We start from the raw sequence: 24,662 nt of genomic DNA on the forward strand, positions 1-24,662 counted from the left end.
CAGATTTGGCTGGATCTTTTGAAACCTGTCATAAAACAAATCAAAAGTATGTGTTGACAGTTTTATTTTGGTGCAAATTTAGACCCAGTTTCAGATGATACTTAACCTTTCCTGATTTTACTTCAATTAAATGTATAGACAAAATAATGTATCTAATTGAATTTTATATGCAGAGGCCTTATTTGAACATTACCCTGATTATAAACGTTGGAGAATATTGGAGCTATAATAAATCTGCCAAATAAAGAAGAGTAGATGCAACTATCCTCTTAGCAGATGGTTAGGATAGAGAGTGTCACTAAAGACCAGCATTTATTTGTTTTAGGACAGAAAAAAATGTTATTTTTGAATACTATGTATTTATTGCCCTTCACCTTCTGTCTTTCTGCCTGCTATTACAGCATATAAACTTAGGTGTGAGGTTTACCCCGAGTAATATCTTCACTAAGCAATCCTGACTAACTCCGTAAATAAACAAGTTTGTTAATTGTTACATTTTCCTTTTAATCACTTAAATGTTTAGTTCAAGAACTAAGTAAGAAACTTCATTTTTTGAGCAGAGAATTTTTTTTCTCTATGTAGATTATAGGAGAAAAAAAGTCTCAAAAATCAGAGACTAGTATTTGCAAGATTATTTCATATAAATTGGTTTGCCCTTCAAAAAAATTATTTTTTTCAAGAAAGATTCTGTTAAGAGTGACTACATTTCTTTTGCTCTGATACGTAGTTTGATTTAGTCAATATTATATTTGATTTTGTATTCCTTAACTTTTTATTAATAGTACATAGTTTACATTGTTCAGTCACTTCTTAAGTCATACTATGAATGAAATATTTGCATGCGATATAAATAAACAATAAATTGATGACTTTTGTCATTGTTGTCCCGTATTTTGTCTCTTAGGACCTAAGCATGTCATTCTAAAATTTGTGGTAAAATTCTTCCCACCTGATCACGCTCAGCTGCAAGAAGAATTAACAAGGTTGGTGTAAGCATCCATTTTAAATTCCTCTTCATCAAGACAACAAGAATTGGAAATATTCATACCAAATTTTAAAATAAACCATATTAAGGTGAGGTCAGGAGTTTATTTGAAAGGATTCCAGGCTTTCGAATGTCTGATCTAAAATTTGGTTTAACTTGTTCTATTGTTCTGTTCAGATTTAAGTGAGAATGGAGCTGATTTATATTTCCATATCCCAATATCTTCACACTTTAAAATGAATAGTCGGCACTTGCTAATATTATAATTCCATCTCTTAATCCATAATTATTTATTTTATATTGCTGTTACCCAGCATGCTAGATTTGTCATTGGCATCTGCGACTGCTCTTACATATATACATTTATTGAGGATTTTATCCCCACTGATTTTTTTCCCTTCTCTTCCCTTATACCTAATTTCCCACATTTTAAGTAAACTTCTGCTGAATAATGTCTGTCCCTTCTCTCACTCACTGCATAGAAAAACCAGCAGAGCTTGAGAAATGGCAGGCTGATTTCCTATTCCTCTCAAAGCAACTGAGTGATTGTATTGAGACATTTATTTGTTTGTCAAACATGTACAAGATAACAAGTGTAGGTATGAACATAAACATGAACAAAGGAAGTAAATACAGGTAAATGAGGACAGTAAGACAGGGTCGGTAAGTACGCTGGTGCACTTATGCATGTCCCCTTTAAGGACCTCTTAAGAATGGGGTGAAGTCCATGGTAGACAATTTGAGGTTGAAGCTGTGAGGGGTTGAGGCTGTAACAACGGGGTTGGGTAGAGCATTCCAGGCATTGACCATTCTCTTCCTGAAGTAATATTTTCTGCAATCAAGTTTGAAGTGGTTTACTTTGAGTTTATATTGATTGTTTGCGGTTGAAGCTGAAGAAGTCGTTGACAGGCAAGACATTGTAGCAGATAATTTTGTGTACTATGCTTAGTTTGGATTGTAGGCAGTGCAGTTCCAGATTCTCCAGGCCCAAATTTTGAGCTGGGGGCATAGGGAATTCTTTTGTGAGTAGAGGAGTGGAGTACTCTTCTTGAGAAATACCTCTGAACCCGCTCAATCTTGTTAATGTCTGATATACAGTGTGGGTTCCAGGCAGATGAGCTGTATTCAAGAATTGGTCTCACAAAGGTTTTGTATGCCCTAGTTAGCAATTCAATGTTACCGGAGAAGAAGCTTCACAAAACTCTTAATGCCTTTTCGGCAATGCTGTTACAGTGAGCTTTGGGGCTTAGATCATTTGAGATGAGTACTCCTCGGTCCTTGACAGAGTGAGGGCCATCTATGAGATGGTTTCTGTCCAACTTTTATTTCATGTTCTGATTTTTATTGCCAATGTGTAGAACAGAGCATTTATTAGTTGAAATTTGAAGTTGCCAATATTCCTTGCTGAATCTTTGGATTTTGTGACATCTTTTAAAGAAATTACAAAGTCAAATGGTGTTCTCTAATAATAATGAAAAGGCAGGGTTTTTTCATGATAAAGAAGGTCATCTTGTACTTCATCATTGACTGAAGTATTTGGTGGTATTTTTCCCTCTTCTAATAGGGCTGAATTGATGGTCACAATAGTGAAAATAATAATCTATGGTGCTCATAATTTGTAAAAACATTTTGTGATATTTGTTGTGCAACAATGTTTTGATTGTAGTTACAGTTCTTGTAAGGATAAATTAGTGACATTTGAACAATATACACATTTGGAAATACAAATAACATAAAAATAACTATTTAGAAATGGAAACATTGAAAAAGTTTACACAAAATATTCTAATAATGTCAGCGGTGAGACTTCCATAAAGAAGGTATTCCGGTGCTAGAACAAAAAATGTATAGGCACACCTTATATGTAAATAATGTATCAGGTTCTCAGAGAAAGACCCCACTTGATAACCTTAATGTATGGGCAGATTGTTCATCTCAAGTAAACTTTCTAGTAAGGGATATGTAAACATTTTGACTTTACGAACACTCCATAAAAGTGTCAGTAATATTTTCTATTTTATGTGCCCTTGCAGGTACTTATTTGCATTGCAAGTTAAACAGGATTTAGCACAAGGAAGACTGACCTGTAATGACACTAGTGCTGCTCTCTTAATATCACACATTGTACAGTGTAAGTAAAGTTCTTTCATTTTTTAACTTCTTCATTTTGAACAGTATAATGTTAGATAGTATTTTTCTATAGATTACAAAGCTGAAAATAAAGCTGTTCCCAGAAGTTTATTTTTTACTTTCTTGTATTCTTGTATCTCAAATATTATGCAATATTTCTAATGAACTGTTTCCTTGTTTACAATCAGGGTTACATTTGTTGACAGTCTAAAGTCACTGACTTTATCCCCATATCACTAAGGGCTAAAGCTCTAAAAGTGGGAATACTTTAAAAAATAGAATGTGAAATAACAATGGCGGGATGTATTACTCCCTTAGCCAAATCCCAGTTTTTTCTTATGGGAGCTCACTTATATTTTGGGAAAAAAAATGTTGTTTCATTCCTTTCTCTGGCCAGAAAGATTAGCTGCTTTGCATTTAGATGTGCAAGTGTAAGCGCAAACAGTAGCTATTGAAAATAATCAAATAAAAAACATTTCTGTGTTCTGGCAAAAATTTCAGTTGTACTAGAAAATAGAGTTTTAGATTAATTCCAGTATCTGAATGTAGATCAGATGGCTGCTACAAATAGAGTCAGCACAGCTGTTGTATATATATATGTAATTTTATTGAAGCCCATGTCAATAGATGACATCAAAGGAAATGCTGAAGAAAAAAATTTGTGATTCCATTTTTCAAGTCTTCTATCTCCATATCCCAGTCCATGAACAGCTTTGAATTGACACATGGAGATTCATCCTCCTTTTCTGAGAATAGCAATTTTGAAAGTTTGGAGATCAATTATATTAGGATTAATGAAAAAAGTGAAAAATAAGCTACATGAGGTGCTGGGAATCAAAGTGCCCCTACAAAAGAACCAGTGATTCTTCAGTTTCACTTTTTTCATTGAAAATATGAAGAACAAAGAACAATGTTGGTCTACTCATCTAAGAGACCTGAAATTTCAAGACATTATAAAAAGTAATCATGCTTTTTAGAATGACATTAGCAACTGAATTGGCTTTCAAAAATGGTTCTTGTTGGCAAGAAGATTTTATCTATTATACCTGTCTGCTTTCACATTTAGTTAAGTATGCAAATTAAAATGATATTTCTCAAGTACATAACACGGTACTATTCTTTAAAAATCCTATATACTTTTGATAATTTTGTCAATGAATGAAGATGATTTAAATATCTGACAGCACATGATTTCCATAAACTTCTGATCTAATGATATTCTTTTTTATGTAGAAAACATTGTCTATTTAAATTTCTCTATTGTGTGTAAGCATACCAATCCATAATGGTGTGAGTTTCCCAAAAGATTTCTCTTTATAGTACTTGTTAGCCTACATTGGATCAAGCCAAACGTCTAAGATATAACAGGTTAACCACAGATAGCTAGTATTTGTATTAAGAGTTTCAAATGAAAGTCTTAAGATGTGCCTTAAGGATATCTGATGATATCTACTGAAACTCTAAATGTTGTAAAGAATTAGAAGGACTTGGGGCTGGTGGTTATGATGTATGTGTGTGTCAGTATCCATTTGAAACAAGTACTAATAGGTGTAGATTTTTTTTATCCCCTAATTTCACTATAGCTGCAATTGCCCAGTATTTTAGCTTCACATGAAAAATACATTGTGCTATCTTGAGAATGAAAATTGAAAACTCTGGAGGGACTTCCTATTGAACTAACTACAATATAGTGCTAATGTTTATAGAATCGGATGGTTTATACTTTCCAGTTGAAGTCTCCTCTCCAAATCTAGATTTTTATCCATTGAGTATTTTTTTCCCTTTAGCTGAAATTGGGGATTTTGATGACACCAATGATCATGAACATTTAGCAAAAAACAAATATATACCTCAACAAGAAGCTTTAGAAGACAAAATAATGGAATTTCATCATAATCATATGTAAGTACTTAAGCATTACTATTAAATAATGTTGGAATGCCAATAACAGGCTTGATACAGTAGGAAATATATCTAGTTTTTATTTTAATTAAAATGTATCTCTGAAAAAGATGAACGGGTGGTGGAGAGAAGTGGATATGGTAATAGATTGAATAGGGAGATTAATACAAAATATTTGCATTATCGATGAAGAACCTTTTTTTTAAGTAAGCGATTAGTATCTTCCAAATTTGGAAGAAGCATTAGATTACTTTGCAGAGGAATGGGAAGAAAAGGTGATTATACTTCTGATTTATTACTCTTGTATATGAAACTCTCAGCTCTGTTAAATAATATATTCTACTGGATATTGTGCTAGGCAATATGACTTATAAAGTCAAGACTTATAAAGTCCCTCCAGAGTTTTCAATTCTATCTTACAATGAATAACAGAGCATGTTGAGGAGGAAACAGTATTTTTGGGGAAAGGCAGGTTCTTCAAAACTACTTTCTACCTTGTGAAATGCATTATAACTCCTTCAGTGGTCAGACACCAGCAGAATCCGATTTCCAGTTGCTTGAAATTGCCCGTCGTTTGGAAATGTATGGAATCCGGTTGCATCCAGCTAAGGATAGAGAAGGAACCAAGATCAACCTAGGAGTGGCTCATACAGGCATTCTGGTGTTTCAGGTGTGTAAGTGATTCTAATAGTAGTTAATCCAAATTGAAATAGCAAAGGTTGGGATTGTTGTGACTATTCCTTCAGATCACAAATCACTGATAAAATTTATGGTAGAAGGAATATAAGTCTTTGTTAATTGGGGGTGGTTAAACAAAATCCATCTACAGTACAAGGGGACTTTTGTTTGTTTTTTGTTTGATCTGCAGCAGTAATGCAAACTGACTAGCAAATACCTTATTTTCCTTCATTATGTATCACAATTAGGGTTACACGAAGATAAATGCATTCAACTGGTCTAAAGTTCGGAAACTCAGTTTTAAGAGGAAGCGTTTTCTTATTAAACTACGCCCAGATGTAAATGTAAGTTTCTGGAAGGGCAGACCCTCTTGGAATGTTAGTATTTTAAGATATTTTTCATTACTTCCTTAAATCAAGTCCTCATTTGTTCCTGGCATATTTCTGTGCTCCATGTTTCTCTCCAGACCACAAAAGTACCACACAAGAGAAACTTAAAAAGGCACCATTTTCCATATCAACTTTCTGCCTTCCAACTCCTACTTCACCCTGGCAGCACTTATTATGCCCATGTTCAGTTCATTCTCGAGCACAAGACAGAAATAACGATCTGATATTGTATATTTTTTTCTCATAAAGGATAATAGAATACCCATTTCACAGGTGGAAGAAACCTAGCACATGCAAACTCACAACAAAGCAAACTGCAGAAATACATTAGCTACATGACAATACAAAAGTAATTCAGGCACCCAACAGGAATATTCCTTGTCTTTCTCCCAAGAAGCATGCATGGCTTTAAAATGAAAGAAAAGAACATGAACAAAATAAAGCCAGGCACCAGTCTTTAAAAAGATTGCCATAAATGAAATACACAATACACTTACATAAACACAAGGCCAAGCATATCGATCCAAAATAACCCTTGATTGCTGCTGGGATTTTGGGAGAACCTAACAAAAGAGGTTGAGGAAGAACAAATTTAGAATTGACCCCAAAAAATGTAGGAGTAATGTTAACACACCTCTGCAAAACTGCATCAGGGAAAGATGACTTTAGCCAATAATTAAACTTACGAGGCATTGCTTTAAAGAAATGGAAATGGTCACATTAATATTGTTGGGCTTTGCACAAACTTCACAGGTCCATTCAAACTTCAAAGGTCCATTCTGCTTTTAACCCAAAAGAATAACAGGAATAATACATTATTTCACTTGGATTTGTCTGGATGCTATCTACACTTAGGAGGAAAACAAGCATAGATTCAAAGAATCAGTCTCGTAATATATAATGATAAAGGTTTTCATCTTCATTGCAGACAGAATATGTTTTATCTTTAAGTAAACCAGATAGCCAGAGGGAAAATGCTTACTTCCAAACAAATGAACAAAAATTATCTCTTTTTGCTGTGTACAGTCTCTTTTTATTCCTTTTCTTTTTCCAATACTAAACCTAGTTTTATTATTTTTTAGAGTAACTTCCAAGACACACTGGAATTTCTAATGGCTAATCGGGATTTGTGCAAGGCGTTTTGGAAAATTTGTGTAGAACACCACGCTTTCTTCAGGCTGTTTGAGGAACCCAAACCCAAACCTAAACCTGTTCTTTTTACCAGAGGTTCATCTTTTAGGTTCAGGTAGGATTTTGTTTTTTATTATCATAATCATGAAAAAGTGTGTTCATTCCTTTTTAGAGGGAATGGATTAGTTCAAATATAATGCTCTTTCCCAACAGCCTGCTATGTTACATTTTAAGGTCCAAACTAACTTTTCCCCAATTTGACTTAAATCTACTTGGAGAGCTACAGGTTACCAGATTCACAAAGTATTTCAGAGTTTTTCCAGAGTCAAAATGAAAACACATCCAGATAATGGCAGTTGGGACTGAAATTTCCATCACTAAGTAACACACTTATAAAACACAATGTCCCATGACTGTCCCACTAAGCAATGACAATTCCAGAGCTTCCACTTGCCATCATAAAGGAAATCTCACACTGTTATTAAATGAGGATGTCACATTGTCACCATTTGCTTCCCTGTGGACTTTGCTTGTAGGGAGTCAGCAAAGAACATAACAACTGACAGTCATGTGACCCCAGGAAGTTCTGATGGCCAGAACTTCAAGGACCATTGTAAGCATCACTTGTTTAGTGACGTTGTAAATTTGAATGGCTGCTGAACAAGTGCTTGTTAAATAGGTGTATTGTATGTACTCAAGGATAAACAGAATTTTAGGTGCCAAAATGGACTCCCAAATTGGATTCAGTTTATCCATGACTATATATAACAATTCCTTTCATAATTGGCTGTATGTTCCACATATGTACATGTGCATGTAAGCCTATCCATGACTAAGCAGAGCCTCAAACTACTATAGAAAAATGTGGTCAGCTTATCCATTGGTGATTTCATTTTTCACAGTATTTTGGTAAAAACAAAAATTGAGGGTTAGTTTGCCCACAAATGGATTTATACATTAGAATATGTAGTACATCATGATGTTATCCCAGAAATATTGCAATTATGTGCCTACATAATGAAGTTTGATGTAAGAATGCAAGTTGTAATGTTTGTACTAATGTCATGATTCACATTCCATCTTTGTCCCACCTGGATAGAAGTAGATGTGCAGGGGCTCATGTCTGGCTCATTAAATCCATGGTGATAATAGATTTTTCTTGTGGTAATTTGCAGAATCATAAATGTAAAAAACAAAATCACTGTATAACTATTGGAATTTATAACATATAGTACCGTTGTCAATCTCAATATGGTTTTTTATTTTTGCAATATTGGGTTTTTGTTTGCTCTTTCTCCTTAGAAAGTTTATGAGCTCCCTGAGGATGTAGCCAAAGGATTGCATTTAACATTGAGGCAGTCAGTTGTTGCCAGTGTGTACAAATAGTGTAATTAATATTTGAGCCTCTTAAAGAGCGTAAAACCAGTAGACTTTCTAATATTATTTTTAGAGTAGTTGACTCAACAGCACAGAGGCTCTTTTCAGAGCCATAATTGGGATGACCGCAATGAATACTGCCCTTTTCCCAATATCAACTGCTGCCCATAGGAAAACAAAATGCAATAGGAACATATAGAAATGAAAAACACAAAAATAATGTATTAGTTATTAATTTTCTAGTTTTTTTATCATTGTTTCTTTCTTTCTCTCCCTCCTTCTCTACTTCTGTTTCCCTCCTTCCTTCCCTTTAGTGGCCGTACTCAGAAGCAAGTCCTTGACTATGTTAAAGAAGGAGGACATAAAAAAGTGCAATTTGAGAGGTTTGAGATACTTTTTGACGATGATGATGATGATGATGATATATCTTTTGCTATTAAGATCTTTCTCTTGTATCAGGAATTCTGATTTTCTTAGATAGCCATATGATAATTACAGGCAGTTGGGATTGAAGTTGGTTGCATATTTGCTGAAAGAAAAGCGACCAGGAATGCAGGAAAACAGCATTGCGTATTTTTCCCATCCAGAAGCCCTTAGATACTTGCTCTTCTAGCAGAAATAGTGGTATTTTGACTCAGAACATTTGTTCAGTAACTAATTGTATTGCTCTTTGTCCCCTTTCTTTGAGTAAATAGTTCCAACTTGCCAGCTCCTGCATGTTATCTTTCTATTAGAATCGCCCCTTCTAAAACTTTTAGCCAGCATAATGCTGGGAGACCTCTGACTTGGCTGGCAGAGAATTATGCTAAGAACAGAAAAGGTTTTCTGTCCAAAGAAGGTAGCTATGATGACAGATGTGGTTGTTCCAAAACAAATATTTGGATTGTAGTGTTAATAATGTTTAACATTTTTCTGCTTTAAAAAAATGTTAATTTTGCTAGTGGCGGTGAAATGTTAGGTAGTAGTAGAGTGGTTTTTGGGATGTCATTTTCAAATCTGTTTCCAAAGCCCTCTAACATGTTGAGTTAAATCTTGATTTTAGCAACAGGTTTACATTCTGAGTCAGCTTTTGGACTCCGAAGTTCTCCTTTTCTTAAGTTTTTGTAATATGTTCAGTGAAATATATATCTGTCACCATAATGACCTACCCCACCTATACACCCCAAAAGAATATGTTTATTTGGGGCTTTTGTTTTCCATAATTACTATAAGAGTTAAAGAAATTGAGGAATTGAGTGCAAATGTGTTTAATTTTTAGTTAACTTGGTTGATTAATTTCATAGTGCAGCTTTCTTCCAAAAGCTCAAGGCAACACCCATGACAGTCCCTGCTTCAGTGGTTCTTCTTCTCTCCACAGAAAACACAGCAGGATCCATTCTGTTAGGAGTCTGACTCCAAAATCTACAGAGCAACTTTCTGTGGTGCCAAAACAAGTCAGTTATCTTTTATGCTTTTGCTAACTAAAAATCCAAAAGCGGTTTTGTTCTTTGTTGTATACTGTTGTTTAAGGAGGGTAAACAAATTGCTTGAAGGAACAGTATACTTACCTCTGGTTTGCAATGCTGCTGAATAAATGGAAAATGCAAGCAGACAGAAAGGATTTAATTTCATCAAGCTTTATCAATAAAAATATTGAAACTCTGTAATTCACACAAAACTTTTGGGAGGTCTAACGAGTGTGAGGCATTGTTTGTAAGGACAAAGAACAAGAGGAGATGTAGACACATTCCCAAAGGAATTTGACCAAAATCAATCTTGGAGAAATGTGTAAACAAAGGAGGTCTAAATAAATACAGTTGAAACATTGTATACAAAATAATGTAAATGATTGGAAATGGATGTTGGGGAAAGAACAGATCAAAGAGATAATAAAAGCATCAAGAATAAGCAATGATGACAAGTTAAACAAAGGCGACAGTATTCAATCTGTTCACTTATAAGAGGATGTGTCATTGCTCAGAGGCTAAGCAACAATAATGAGATACTGTAAGTGAAACACACATTTATTTTTTACTCTTCTGTCTTCAGCTTGTCTTAAGTCACTGCGACCAAGGCAAAAAATAGGAGTGTGAGCTCAAGAGTCACTCACATTTTAAAATAGAACAAATGATCCCTGAATCTTGTCCTTTTTATGTCCTTCCTTTCCCTTTCCTTCTCCTACTCCCATTTCATTCCTTTCTATGCCATGCAATTTTATGGAAGCTGTTGTTATTATTATTATTATTATTATTATTATTATTATTATTATTTTGTTATGGTATTACCTTTAGTAGCTTCATGGAAGGGTTTAATTTGAACTAGGATGGATTGAGTCATTTGCTGCACTTGAATTTTCTCTCAATGTTCAATCTTCTCCTTTGTTTTTTGGTTTGGTCCTTGCTTGATCTAAAGTTTACTCCTAAAGCCTACAAACCAGACAGGTGTGAGATTGCATTCACCCATTCATACTACAGTGAGACCTGTTGCTTCTGCTCTGAATTAATATAAAGCCATCATTGCTAATTGCTTTTTATATCCTTATCTGCTATAATTTCATGCTTGTTTTTTTAAGAGCAAATTTTGCTATAGCTTCATATTGTAGTAGTAGTAAATTACATGATTGAGGTGTATTTAATCTACATATTCTGATATAATTTCATAGGAGTTAAAGCTGTTTTGTTTTAGGAAAAGGACTAAGCTATTGTAATATTAAAGGTGGTTTTAATGGAGGGCAGCTGAAAATAAAGAGTTTCTTATACTGAATAGAGCCCTATTTATATTGAATTCGTAAAACAGTTGCTATAAAGATTGATGATAATTTATTCCCTTCTGTATCACATTTCTTCCTTTCTCTTTCCAGAGTTGTAGTTTTACATATGGAGATGGTGCTGATTCCCTGGTTGTGCAAAGCTGCCAACAGGGAAAGGAATTAAATATTTCAGTGGAAGATGGTGGACCACACGCAACTCCTTCCCTGAAAAAAAGCCCTAAGGAAGGCCAGGGGATAGATGGTACTACAATGGCAACAATGGAGGAGGAAGAGGAGGTCGTAAAGGACAGATCACAACTCAGCAGATCTCAGACGCAGCAGCCAAGCACAGGTCCTGCATCTCGAACTACTCATGGCAGTAGCACATCAATACCTTTTATTGACTGCAGTGATGTAGATAGCGAGTATGATCTCCTCAGAGGGCAAATGAGTCAGTCACATTCCCAAACAAATGACAATTATGAGGGTGATTTGACCAGTGGAGTCCATGTTGATTGTAGAGGTGACAATCATAATAAAAATAGGTACAAGGAATCTTCTACCTCCCCTATAAAGGCATTCTACAAGGTTGTGGAAGACCGCATTGATAACAGCTCTGGTAATATGTCCTTCTCACTTGGTGAGAATCTCAGATTCCCACTTCATAGTACACTGGTTGAAGAAATGTTTAATGGCCCCGATATCCGTAGTCCACTGGCTACTCCCTTGCATTCAAGCAGCAAAAGATCAAGTCCCCTCAAGAGTATTGGTAGTCCAGGTACTCAAATCTCTGAAGAATGTAGGGCAAAGAGGAAAAATAATGATGGACATACTTTTAGCTACCATAATTATACCAGGTTTTCCCCAGTTTTGCAGAGGCCACAGTTGCAAAGGTTTCAGAATGCTTATAACAAATCTGAAACGGATCCATTTATTTTGAGCCAAGGATCTCCAACTCCAAGTCAAGAATATACAGCAGAGAGGTTTTGTAAAAGGCAGATGGTTAAAATGGTCCCTTTAGAAGGCAAAAATATGGCAAATGGTATGCCAGCAAATGCGCCATCAAAGCGAAGTCCCATCATGCAATCCTTGTATACTAGGGGCATGATGGATCGTATGCCTAGCGTACAAATGACGGAAGGATCTACGAGCAGTGGAACAGAGTCTAGTGACTCTGATTCAGAAATGGTTAATTCTTTCACACGGCCTCTTGTGTTTAGCAATCCCATAGTCCTAAATTCATCTCCAGGGTCCAGGAATAAGTATCCCTCTAGCAGCCTTCAGTTAAGTGGAGAATCTGAAGATGTCGAAGAGGGTGCTCATGTCTTCAGTTGTTGAGATTCTTGGACAGTCTTTCTTAGAAGAAGCTAAAGAATATCCAGTCAAGTCACTATTGGAGTAGCTCTCCACAGCTTGGCATTTACAAGTATATTCTGTCTCAATTAGAGACTAACTACGAGTATGAACTTTGACTGGGAATTGTCCAAGTTATATAGAGGATATCATGTTGTTATTTGATTATCAAAGAAAAAAAACATATTGGCGTTTAAAATATAGAATGATCTTAATGAAATGATAGATGACGAACTTGATATGGTAGTTTAAAGTGGTTTACAATAAAATATAATGGTGGCATATTCTTTATTTGTTTTTGAAAGATAATCTCGGCAGTAGATTTTTCATTAAGGAAAAGGACTCTATTGCTATAAATGGTGCACTTAATGAAGTCTAAGCAGAAAGAGATGATTTGCAGATCAGTAATGTTGGTTCTTATTTATAAATAACTTACTTTTTTCATTAGGATTTATCCCTGAGTAGATGTGATTAGGGCTGCAGCCATTGCTGTTTTTGAAACAGCATAATATTATATAAATATATATTTCTCTCGTATTGAGGAGAACTTACTATTCAGTGCCTCTATTTCAAGTTTTATACTGCAGTCAAAATGGAAGAAATTTGATATTTGAACAAATACTTTTTACAAGGTTTGATTATGCCTCTTAACAAGAATTAATGCAATGTTTTTACCCATCAACATTATATATCAGATATGCTTCAGGTATTACAAATGTCAGGTTTTTATTCTAAACATTTCTAAACAACAAAAAAGAGAAAAAAAATGGGATTTTAAAAATGGAACTCTGGAGCAATTATTTGAAAAGCCTCATTATGATTTCTAGAAGTTTATTACAAAATTAATCTCAACAGAAATAATTCTGCAAAGTTCTCGGCAATAATTAAGCCAGGATTCAGATAGGAGTTAAAAACATGGCAATAATTTATACACATACACACATACGTAATTCAACTTTTTCAGGAGAAAAGAAATAGAATCACCATCCTATGTCTAGTCAGCATAATGGTTTGCATGTTTACATATTTGTCAAGGCATAAACTATTAGTATCACATTTAATGATTTAACAAATGTAGGAAGAGAGTATTTCAGCAGTTCATTACATGAACAGCATTTTAAATGAATCCTTGCATTTAGAGGAGCTTCCTTGATGTAAAGAATTATGCCCAGGCAGAATGAAATGTTTATTACCTTCTCTTAGCATTGTTATGAACTGTGTTATTGTGGATAATACTGAGGGAAAAGCATTGGAAACAAGAAATGGAATTGGCAGATTTTTGCTGCATGTAGTTGATTCTACACAGTTTTCAGGATTGTTTTTAAAGCAGGGGTTTAATGGCTTCCTGGGTTTATAGAACACCAACAGGAAATGTTGATAACTATTTCTGATGCCTTCAAAAAAGAAATAGTGAGAGTAAATCTGTATAAATATTTGGACTGAACTCAATATGTAGATGCGAAATGTGGTAATGATTTAACTCTTAGGAGAGGCAGCCCTTTTGCACTAAATTAGCCTTCTCTAATATCCTGCAATCTTCAGCCAACCTAAGAAATGTTGACATCTTTTAAGCCAAATTATCTCTGTAGTTAATGCAGGCTGGCTGGAAACTGAAATTTTCAGATTTCTGTAAAAATCTCAAAGGATTAGCTTTTAAAAAGAATTTTACCGCATGCTGTCCAGCTTTGGGAAAGTAGGGTGTGTGTGTGTGTGTGTGTGTGTGTGTGTGTGTGTGTAACATTTATTGTGCTTTTAATTAATATGTTCTCTTTTTCTACCCTAGTAATTGCTTAATATAGGTACTGACCTTATAGGCATACAGTTCAGATACTTGCTTAGGCAGTAGACAACCACAAAATAGACAGGCAAATCTACACTCCGGGGTTAGAAAAAAGGAAGTGAAGATTTTATTTCATGTCAAGAGAATCAAATTGGAGAATAGTTTGTCAAATACTTGCCTTTAACTTTCTAAATTTTTGCTTTAAAATAGACCTAAATAAAAATCTTGTATGACAAACATTGGTGGATTAGGGATTCTCATTACAATTAGTTACTTCTATTATTTCTTCAAGCATTTTCAAGTGTATAATTTTTTTTTTAGGAAAAAAAACAATTCTACAGTTTCTGATTACTTTAATCAGAACTGGCAAATCAGATCCATGAAAAACTCATATCTAATATTAATTTTATGTGACTAAGAATGTTGATACACAGCTGCAGTTACATTTACCAAATATTGTAAGAACAATTAAGAAATATATGGGATTTTACATATAATTCAGCGTTCAGGCCAATTTAGTCATATAAATGCCAGCAATGCATATTTTTATGTGACAGACATTTCATATTCAGTATGCAAAACAGAATCTTCTGATATAACTTAAACAGCTCATTTTCTGTGATTGAAATAAATCCCTTCGTTATTTAGATGAATGTGCAAGGTAATAATAATGATAAGGACATCCTTGGGAAGAACTTGTAAGGTGGATAAAAATGCCAAGTCCAGTCTGAAAATCTGGCTAACTGTGCAACGAACCATAATAATAATTCATCTATATTTTTTACTCAGATGTTCTTAATTCTAGGAAATGCTGGTTTGGGGTTGGATGAGTGTATATTAATATCAATTTATTATTTTTAATCCTTTTTTAAAGTTGGTTCTTTGACATACCAGCTAGTATCTAGGTAAGCAAGTTAGAAACGAAAAAATATATGAAAAGCCTGGTATTTTGTAATGATGCCATAAATATGCAGGACATCTTTGGCATAATACTCGTGGAACTGATGTACGCAACAGACATGAGTACTTGACTGTAGCAAACAGTCGTCTTCGCAGATTTAAGTTTCTTTAAAATTACATTAAACATTATTGCTAGCATAAAATTATGAACCATAACAAGAGACACTCATCAGTTTACTAACCGGCTCAAAAATATAAAAATTAGAGTCTCATGGCCATTTCCTCATCTATACTTGTTGTGTCTCTTTGATGGATTAAATATTGAAATTCTGTAATAAAGTAATAAACATACCTTTTAACAGTAGAGAAAAGATTAAACAAAATGAACACTTTGATCATTCAGGGAAACAGCAGTCCTATTTTAACATTTTCCTTGGGGGTTTTTGGGGCAGGGAGGTGAAAAATGATTGATATGTCTGTGTGTGTGTGTGTGTGCGCGCGCACGTGCACAGGCACACACGCACACATTTCCCTCCTTCTGAAATACATATATATATTTGTTTTCGTAGATTTTCACAGGTACAGGTATGCAGGTCTTGGCGTGTTCAGGTCTTTTCCTGTGTAAGATTGAGACCCGAACATGCCAAGATCTATCTATCTATCTATCTATCTATCTATCTATCTATCTATACACACACACACACACACACATACATATATGCAGGTGTTTGTTTGGCTTGTGGGATGGATATTTTTTTGTTTGTGAGTGCAGGCTTCCAGATAATTGACAGTCTGGTGGAGTCTTCTGTTCGTGCTTTCAGGTCATTTTTCAATCTCTATAGTTTCTCTGATAATTCTGTAGCTGGGGTTTTCTATAGTGGCTAGGGTTTTTGGTGCCATTGGAGTCGATGCTGTGACCTGTGGCTTTCATGTGTTGGACTAGTGAGGAAGTGTGTTCCAGCTTTTTTACTGCGTTTTTGTGTTCATCCAGGAGGGTACTTATTCTTCTATTGGTCTGTCCAATATATATGGCAGAGCCTGATGCGCAGGGGACTTCATATATACCTTGGTTTTCCAGGGCAATTTTATCTTTGGGATTTCTTAGGTTGGCTGCTATTTTTCTGTCTGTTTTGAAGGCAGTCTTGATGTGATGCCTGTGTAGTATCGACTGATTTTGTCTGTTGTACTTCTTATGTAGGGCAGGAGCCAGACTGTCAATTATCTGGAAGCCTGCACTCACAAACAAAACAATCTCCACACCACAAGCCAAACAAACACCTGGGCACAAACAGACCGCCCCCGATACCTCCAGCTCAAACGCACCCCAGCCAGCCACCCAGATAAAACCTAGCTTCCTAATAAATGATAGCTGACCATTCACCCGAAGCCAAGCCACGCTAATACATGAAACACAATGTTGCCAGCTAATCAAGACAAAAAAACGCTACAAAACAGACAGAAGATATTAGAAACACCAATCAAGCAGAACGCAGCAAATTCCAAGACCAATAAACACAGACCAAGACCCCCAACCAATCAGGATGAAAAAAAAGCCATTCTAACAAAGCACGAGGCTAGCACCAAATTTAAAACAGAAACGGCTGTGAAAGCCTGACACACAGGTGAACCCAAACAAGCCTGATGATGGCAGATGAGATTCTGCCGAAACGTCGCTATAACTTTAAAAGCACGACTATAATGACATGGGGAAATACCCAAACAAAGCTGAATTACTTACATACATACATACATACATACATACATACATACATATATATATATGTGGCAACAAGAGCCTCTGTGGCGCAGTGGTTAGAGTGCAGTACTGCAAATACTTCTGCTGCAGCCAGCTGCCTACAATTTGGCAGTTCAATTCTCACCAGACTCGAAGTTGACTCAGCCTTCCATCCTTCCAAGGTGGGTAAAATGAGGACCCAAATTGTTGGGGGCAAGAGGCTGACTCTGTAAAACTGCTTAGAGAGGGCTATAAAGCACTATAAAGTGGTATATAAGTCTAAGTGCTATTGCTATATTCCAGAGGAAAGGAAATGCATAATGATTTTCTTGAAAAATCATATTCCAGAAAGTGGGAAAATCATTTCTCTATATTTTTCCAAAATACATCATTTTCTTTTGTTGTTTTTATGGAATATATCAACTAATTCTCAATGAAAAATGATTTTTCAATAATGTCATTATTTCCTGACTCTTGACACAGTTGGTGGTCCATGAATGAACTATTGCCTGCTTGTTTGTTTCCTAATGAGAGATAATCTTTCCATGGCTATTGTTCCTTTCCCCCCACTTAATAGCAATAGCACTTGGACTTATATACCGCTTCATAGTGCTTTACAGCCCTCTCTAAGTGGTTTACAGGGTCAGGATATTACCCCCAACAATCTGGGTCCTCATTTTACCAACCTCGGAGGGATGGAAGGCTGAGTCCACCTTGAGCCTGGTGAGATTTGATCCGCCAAACTGCTGGCAGCTGAAGTAGCCTGCAGAATTGCATTCTAACCACTGCGCCACTGCAGCTCTTAAAATAGTATACATGTTTAATCCATCTGGTAATAAGGTACTATATTATTCATTATTTGGAGGGTCTATCCTCGCCATGTATCACAGATTTTAATTTACTCAGACATCAATCATTATTAGAGGGATGTGTGAATATAGTAGTTTTTATAAAGGATAAAATGAAAACATTTTTTAAATTGAAAAAAGCCAGTTTGGTCTAGTAGTTCAGGCACCTTAGAAACCAGGAAACTGAGTTATAGTTTCAGTTAAGGCATGAAAGTCAGTTGGGTGACCTTGAGCAAATCATTTTCAACCCAACTTACCCCACAGGGTTGTTGTTATGGGGAAAATAGGGAAAGGAAGGAGTATTAGTTAGGTTCGCTACCTTGAGTTACTTATAGAGAGGAGGATTTAAGAAAAAATATGAAAAAAAATAGGGCTATTGCCAATAAAATCTGTACGATCATTCTTTTGAGTTTGGCCAAAAAAACATTACATATCTACTGCAGTGAGATAACTTACTATTTATTTGCCAATGTTCTTTCCAAAGGAGCTCTCTGGCACTGCTTTTCCCCAATTCTGCCTCCCTTCCCCTCCCATCCATAGAACATTAGCAATTAAAGCAAGTTTATTGAGTCTCTTTTCAAAACAGGGAAAACAAAACTCATCTATTTTATCTGCCTATGTACATTAGAAGCAAATTGTCTTCATTCATATCTTTAGCAGATTATGTTAAAGAATGCTGAAATTTCAGTGTGAGTCACACGGATTTTGGCTTCAAAAGAATCATGAAGTAAAATATGAAGCACCTATCAGCTTAGAGATTTTGCTCATTAGAATTTCTTAGGCTGCCCATTTTTTGGATAAATTGTTGAGCAACTAACAAAATCTGAGATACAAATTACTGCCTTATTTCTATCATCCATTTCTTTCCTGGTCATATTACAAATTCTAAATCGAAATCTAACATTAAGATCAGTTTAAAAATTGCTGGGACTTTCATGCTCATTCTTGTCATTTGTTTAATAAGGTTATAACTTTTTTTTTAATTATTTCACTGTTTGCATTGTTTTATCAGCATGTGCCTCTATGTAAGGAAGAAGCTTTTTTGCACTATTCTATCTTTATACTAAAAGCATGTTATATCTTATGTTCTTTGCATTGTTTATCACTCACCCCGATATCCCTTGCCTAGAGGGAGAAATAATGCAGAATGAAAAGACTTCTTTTTACTGTAATTCATCTATAAAATTTTGCTGTTTGTAAAAGGACCCAGCTTCGAAAACTCAAAAATGAAAATAAATATGATAGGCAATAGTGACTTCAGGCATATATTAGAACCATGTATTAATTCTGTGGAACACTTGGTCCTTCGTTTCTTAGTAAAAGAAACATTAAGAATAATTTAAAAATTATTCTAAATGTACAATTTATTTTAAGCAGAGTTACGGACATATTGAGAGACTTTAAGCCAAAATAGACAGTAAAAATAGCCCTGAGCTATAGTTTGGGTCCATATCCTATTGTGCATAATTACATTAAGCCCTGTTTAATGTGTATTTATTTTGTTTGCTTTTGTATTTATACTTAAAGAAAGGGTCATCTTTTTTTCAGTTTTTCTCAGTGGTAGAAAAAATAAAGATAGAAAAGGGCAATAAATTCACGCATCCTATTCTGCTATTAGAAAATTTGCAATGCCCTGTCATTTTTATTTTCTGTCAAAAGTGTTCAACTACTATACTCTAAACTGCTGTGGTTACTGTTCAGTTTTGTACTTGCCACTGTTTAATTCTATTTTATATCACTTTATCCTGAAATTTGTATTCAAGAGGTGGTTACTGGCTGTGAAATCTAGGTATGAATTTGGTGATTGTAAGCATGTCAAGCCAAAGCTATTTATTCACCTATATATGCATGATCTTAAATTTATTTTGCTTTCTGTTACTTGTACTAAAGGTTTTCCTCTCTTTCTGGCTGGTATCTTGCTTTAAAACACTCCTTTGCTTATTGTGCTCTCAAATTATTGGCTGAATTACTTAACCAAGTAAGGGGTCTGTGTTCTTAGTATGATTTTCCAAATTCACACACAGTATCATTCACCATCACCATTATCGTGGTTATCCCTTTTAAGCTTAGGAATCCAGCTCTTTTTCTTCCTTCCCTTTTTCCCCTGTGGCTAATAACTACATCATTTCCAGAGCAGCAATTGTTATTAATAATAATAAAGTCAGAAAAATGTATTCTATTCCTTTATCAGTGTAATATTTTTTTCCCAAACTGAATTTCTTTTTGAGATGGTAAAAAGAAAACATGAGCACTGTTCCCTACCTCCTCTAACATGATACTTTTTCTTCATGGGAAGATATATTATGTCATTCTGATTCAGGGGCATAATACAAATATTGATTTCTTAAACTCTATGGCCCTTTTTATCCATCCATGCAACTTCCTTGTATGATTGAATTAGGAAGAGATTCAATAATAATAACAATACTGCACTCAGAATTTACCACAGGCTTATAATCAGAACCATCAAGGATGCCAGCCTTTGAGTTCTGATTTTGCATCTGCATTTTTTAAAAAGATACTTTGTTGAATGTGTCTGCTTTTTATTCATCTTTGAAGATGTCTGTTTGGAACAGTTAAGAAAAGTTTTAGTTCTGGTTGTTTGTCAACTGAAAATAGCTCGACTTAATAGATTTGTACAAAGTCTATTAAAAAGATTTTTTTAGTAGAATTAAAGCATCTTTGTTCCAGTTGTTAAAACACCACACTTTGTGTACATGCAGTTTATGAAATTTAGGCATGCACAGTTGTGTTGCTATTTTAACCTCTTTCTAATGCTTTCCAAAGCCATAATGGTTAAATCAGTATAACCATGATTTTACCTTCTCAAACAGAAGTTTCAATTATTGATTGGAGAAAAGAAAATACTGGTGGTGATATGCAGCATCGTAAAAACACAGCTTATTTTCAGATCACAGCACCAATAAGCTTTTGATTGACAACAAATTACTTCATTGGCTATTTATAAACATGATTGTGAAATGCATTTCCATTTCTCTCTTGAATTCATATCAAGCAAAATTTGAAATAATAAATATGAGTTGTAGTAACATAGTCTAGGAATGCTCAGAAATATTATGATTTAATTATGTATAGAAGTCTAAAGGAAAGCTTAATCTTTCATACACTTGCTAAGAATTCTTTTAGGGAATGTGTTGCCCATTATCTGCTATATTTTTCTGGATATCTGATTTTGGGGAAAGCCTCGTACAGGCATCAAGCAATGAAACAGCTTCAGTCCTGTCAGTAAAGTAAAAGGTTAAATGTTAATTTATATGCAGCCCCTCAAACGAATTAGTGCCATTTTTACTACAGTGGCAAAGTTTTACAGCAGAAATATGAATGTAAAAATGTATTAACAATAAGTTCTCAACATTGCTCACAGGGAAAATAATGCACATGATATCAATTTAAACTTGAGGTGTGATTCTTGGGGGCACTAAAATGTCATTTGTTTTTAATAGAAATTTTATATTTGTGCATGAAAATATGCTGAGCATAGCAAGCTTTTCATACTTTCAGTTTATAATAGTATAATAATGTTTTGCATTATCAGTTTTTTTTTACAGTGCTTGTAAGAGCTATTCAAAACAAAAAGAATCCCAACTGTTGTTAAACATAAGAACTTTCTCTCTTTGAAACATTTTTCTTAGAAACAAAATGGAAAACATACTGATATGAATAATCATTTTGATACATACAAAGTAATCCATTTATTTGGCATGCAAGGTACAAAATATTAATTTTGTTAGAAATGCATATTTAGAAAAGAAAACATTCAGACCTAAAAATGTTGTTACAGTTGTTCTCTTTTGGACTAGAATATATTTTACTCACCATTTCTTGATTCCCAGATATTTTGATAAGTGCTCAATATTGAGTAAAACCTCTAGGAATGGAATCCAGGTACATTTGGATTCATCCATTAAGTTGAGCCTTCACTGCTCAATTACTACACAGTCTCTATCCTATCAACTTAATCCAGTTAAGTGCTTAATGCCAATTCTTACTACACTTAGTCTAGGTTGATGAGTTCCTTAACTCCCTAGGGCAATTTGGATTCCTGTAAGTGGGGCTTCTGTGCAGCCTCAGCAGGATGGTGAATTGAAAGTTCCCCAAAACTCTATATAGCAATTCCCCCCCCCAAAAAAAAAAACCTTTTGGGCACCAGGGATTGGTTCTGTGGAGAGAGGTTTTTCTGTGAACCGGAAGGGGTGTGGTTTCATGTGCTGCCTGCATCCCACGAATAGGACTTTGCTTGTTTGCACGGCCTAGTTGCTGGCATGCAGCAGCCTGGTACCAATCCATGGACCAGAGGTTGGAACCCCCTGCTATAGTGGATACCATGTGGTACGATAACAACTTTGGGGTACAGCTTTTTCCTTTTTTAAGCACTTCCCAGATAAATAGAAAATGATGTGTATTTGCCATTGTTTAAATTTTTCTCTGGCAAGTCTATAAACTTTGAGATTTGGACTATGTTTAATTTGGGTAGTTTAGGTATTTTCCAGTGAAATGTATGTTTTCATCCTGTAATGAGACCAGTATAGCACCAGAATTCCTGTCTTTTTACTTTCATATTTAAAACGACACTTTCGTTTCCGTAGTAAATGTAGTTTGAATATGTACCAGTTATAAACTTAGAAGGTATCTTTTCATGGATATAAATCCTTTCCTCTCCTTTTTCTTATATGTGAACACTTTATTATGAAAATATTGTATAAGGTTGTGTACTAGTGTCAATAAAATTGACATTGTGTTAACACGCTGTGACTTTTCTGTCAGATTTTTAGCATATTAAGAACAAAATTCTTTAATGCAGGCAAATCTCTCATTGTAATTTGGGGTTTGATTTGGTGCTGGAAAAGATAACGAGATGAATATGAATGAATCTTGGGGATTTATTTAAAGCCGTATTAATTATACATATTACTGAAAAATAAATTACTCCCTGATCCTGCTCTTATGTCACATTTTCCTAGTATTTCCTTCTCAGGTGCAAATTAAAATTCTAACTCTATTTTCAACAAAGAAAAAAGTATTTATGAGTGTGAAACATTGCAGAATTTCACGTGCATTTTAGCTTTGGGTCTTAATAACAACTTAGCTGACTGCATATTCATTTTTCTAAATTAAAATCCTGTGGAAAGTTTGGGACCATAAAAACATAAAGAAATGGCTGGAATCATTATAAAAGCCTCCATAGATTTTTATGCTATGTCTTTCCAAAATCTGTAACCCACTTGCCTTCTAAGAAAAGGGAACTGAAACTTTTTTCACTGTTGTATTTCACATAGCAATAAATGTGTACTGTCAGGCACATAACATAACTCAGCATATTTGAAACTGTCCTATTACAAGCTTTGAAATAATCCCTCTTCTATTATTGCAATGTAGCATTTCTATCCCAAACAATCAAAGGAGCAACTCATCAAGGTATACTGTACTAATTTTCTTGGATGTAGCCAGAGGGCCTGAAATAGTTTACTTCATCTATTCTAGATGTGGCTTTCTCCTATCATTTTTTTAGCACTTTATGCAATAAAATTGACAAGCTAGGGAGGGAGGGTTTATTAAAAACTTAAGAAAAAAGTCTGAAAAAATAAATAGCAAGATCTTCTTTGGATGTGATTCTGTCCCCTCACAAAGCTGTGCACACATAGGGAGCCTAGGTTGCCTCTAGGAATTATGAGAAATAGGGGTTGAAATTAAATACCCCATTTAATCTAAATATGGACTTTTCTAATCATATGACTTCACCCACTCACCCACTTTTCAAGGAATGGGTCAAGTGATAAGGGAAATGTGTGGAGAAGATGGAGGGTTACAGTGGTGAGATTAAAAAAAATTACTTCCAGTTATGTGGGCATGGCTTGGTGGGCATGGCAGGGGAAGGATACTGTAAAATCTCCAGTCAGAGGTGGTATTTGCCGGTTCTCCGAACTACTCAAAATTTCCACTACAGGTTCTCCAGAACTAGTCAGAACCTGCTGAATACCACCTCTGGAGGGTTATCTGCTCCTATGGTAATGCATGTGGGATGGGGTGGGATGAGTAAATCACAGTAGTTGTTTCTCTCAGTGATATAAATTAGGTAGTAATTATTAACTGATGGTAATAGTAATTATATTTGTAGAGAAATTTGACTTTTGTTACTTACAAATGATTTTTTTCTGTACTTTAGTTGCAGGTAAGTAAGCATAAACAGTGCAAAAGTTCATCTTCCTCCTTTAAAAATAAATAAATAAAAGGAGGTGTAGTATAAATTGCCTAGCTGTGGTTTTGAGTTTCCATGGTATTTGGTTATATAAGTGAAGTCATATGATTCGGAAAGTCCATAGTTAGATTAAATGGGATATTTCAGCCCCTTCATCTCATTTGAATCAGTTGACAAACCATGATAGGAAAATTTGGATTAATCTTGGGTTGGACATTGAACATATCAATTGTTTTTATTTAGGCATAACTAAAACTAGTTTGTTCAAAACCATAATTAGAAGCCTTATTTTTTTCCTGCTGTGCATGACGAAGGAACACAATCGGATAAGTGTTTGAGGTCAAGTGTAGCACCTTCACTGTTTACAACAACGTGTTTGTTGTGTGAGATCTAAGAAAGGGTTATAAATCTTCCATAACTATTCATGATGCCTAGAGCTGGTTACGTTCAATTCAACAGAGGCTAAGAAAAGAATATTTCCCACTATTACAAGCGATGTGAAACTTATT

The 24,662-nt window shown here is 34.8% G+C and overlaps 1 protein-coding gene across 9 annotated transcripts in view; it reads left to right on the plus strand.

Annotated features, from left to right (window-relative positions):
* FARP1 (FERM, ARH/RhoGEF and pleckstrin domain protein 1) overlaps positions 1-24,662 on the plus strand; it is a 145,063-nt gene that overhangs the window by 89,886 nt on the left and 30,515 nt on the right. For all 9 annotated transcript variants that reach the window (XR_015744590.1, XR_015744591.1, XR_015744593.1 and 6 more), the window contains exons 4-13: positions 4-46; positions 905-983; positions 3,019-3,116; positions 4,903-5,017; positions 5,540-5,687; positions 5,944-6,039; positions 7,167-7,330; positions 8,907-8,975; positions 9,950-10,025; positions 11,432-11,672. Coding sequence is in view for 4 of the 9 variants with exons in the window: in XM_026708298.2 (XP_026564083.1) it covers positions 4-46; positions 905-983; positions 3,019-3,116; positions 4,903-5,017; positions 5,540-5,687; positions 5,944-6,039; positions 7,167-7,330; positions 8,907-8,975; positions 9,950-10,025; positions 11,432-11,672 (1,129 nt within the window). In the remaining 5 variants the exon portion in view is untranslated. The remainder of the gene's footprint in view (positions 1-3; positions 47-904; positions 984-3,018; positions 3,117-4,902; positions 5,018-5,539; positions 5,688-5,943; positions 6,040-7,166; positions 7,331-8,906; positions 8,976-9,949; positions 10,026-11,431; positions 11,673-24,662) is intronic.

Source organism: Pseudonaja textilis, chromosome 8 (genome assembly GCF_049901715.1).
Source record: "Pseudonaja textilis isolate UNSWEBS1 chromosome 8, rPseTex1.2, whole genome shotgun sequence".
In the NCBI taxonomy this organism is placed as follows: domain Eukaryota; kingdom Metazoa; phylum Chordata; class Lepidosauria; order Squamata; family Elapidae; genus Pseudonaja; species Pseudonaja textilis.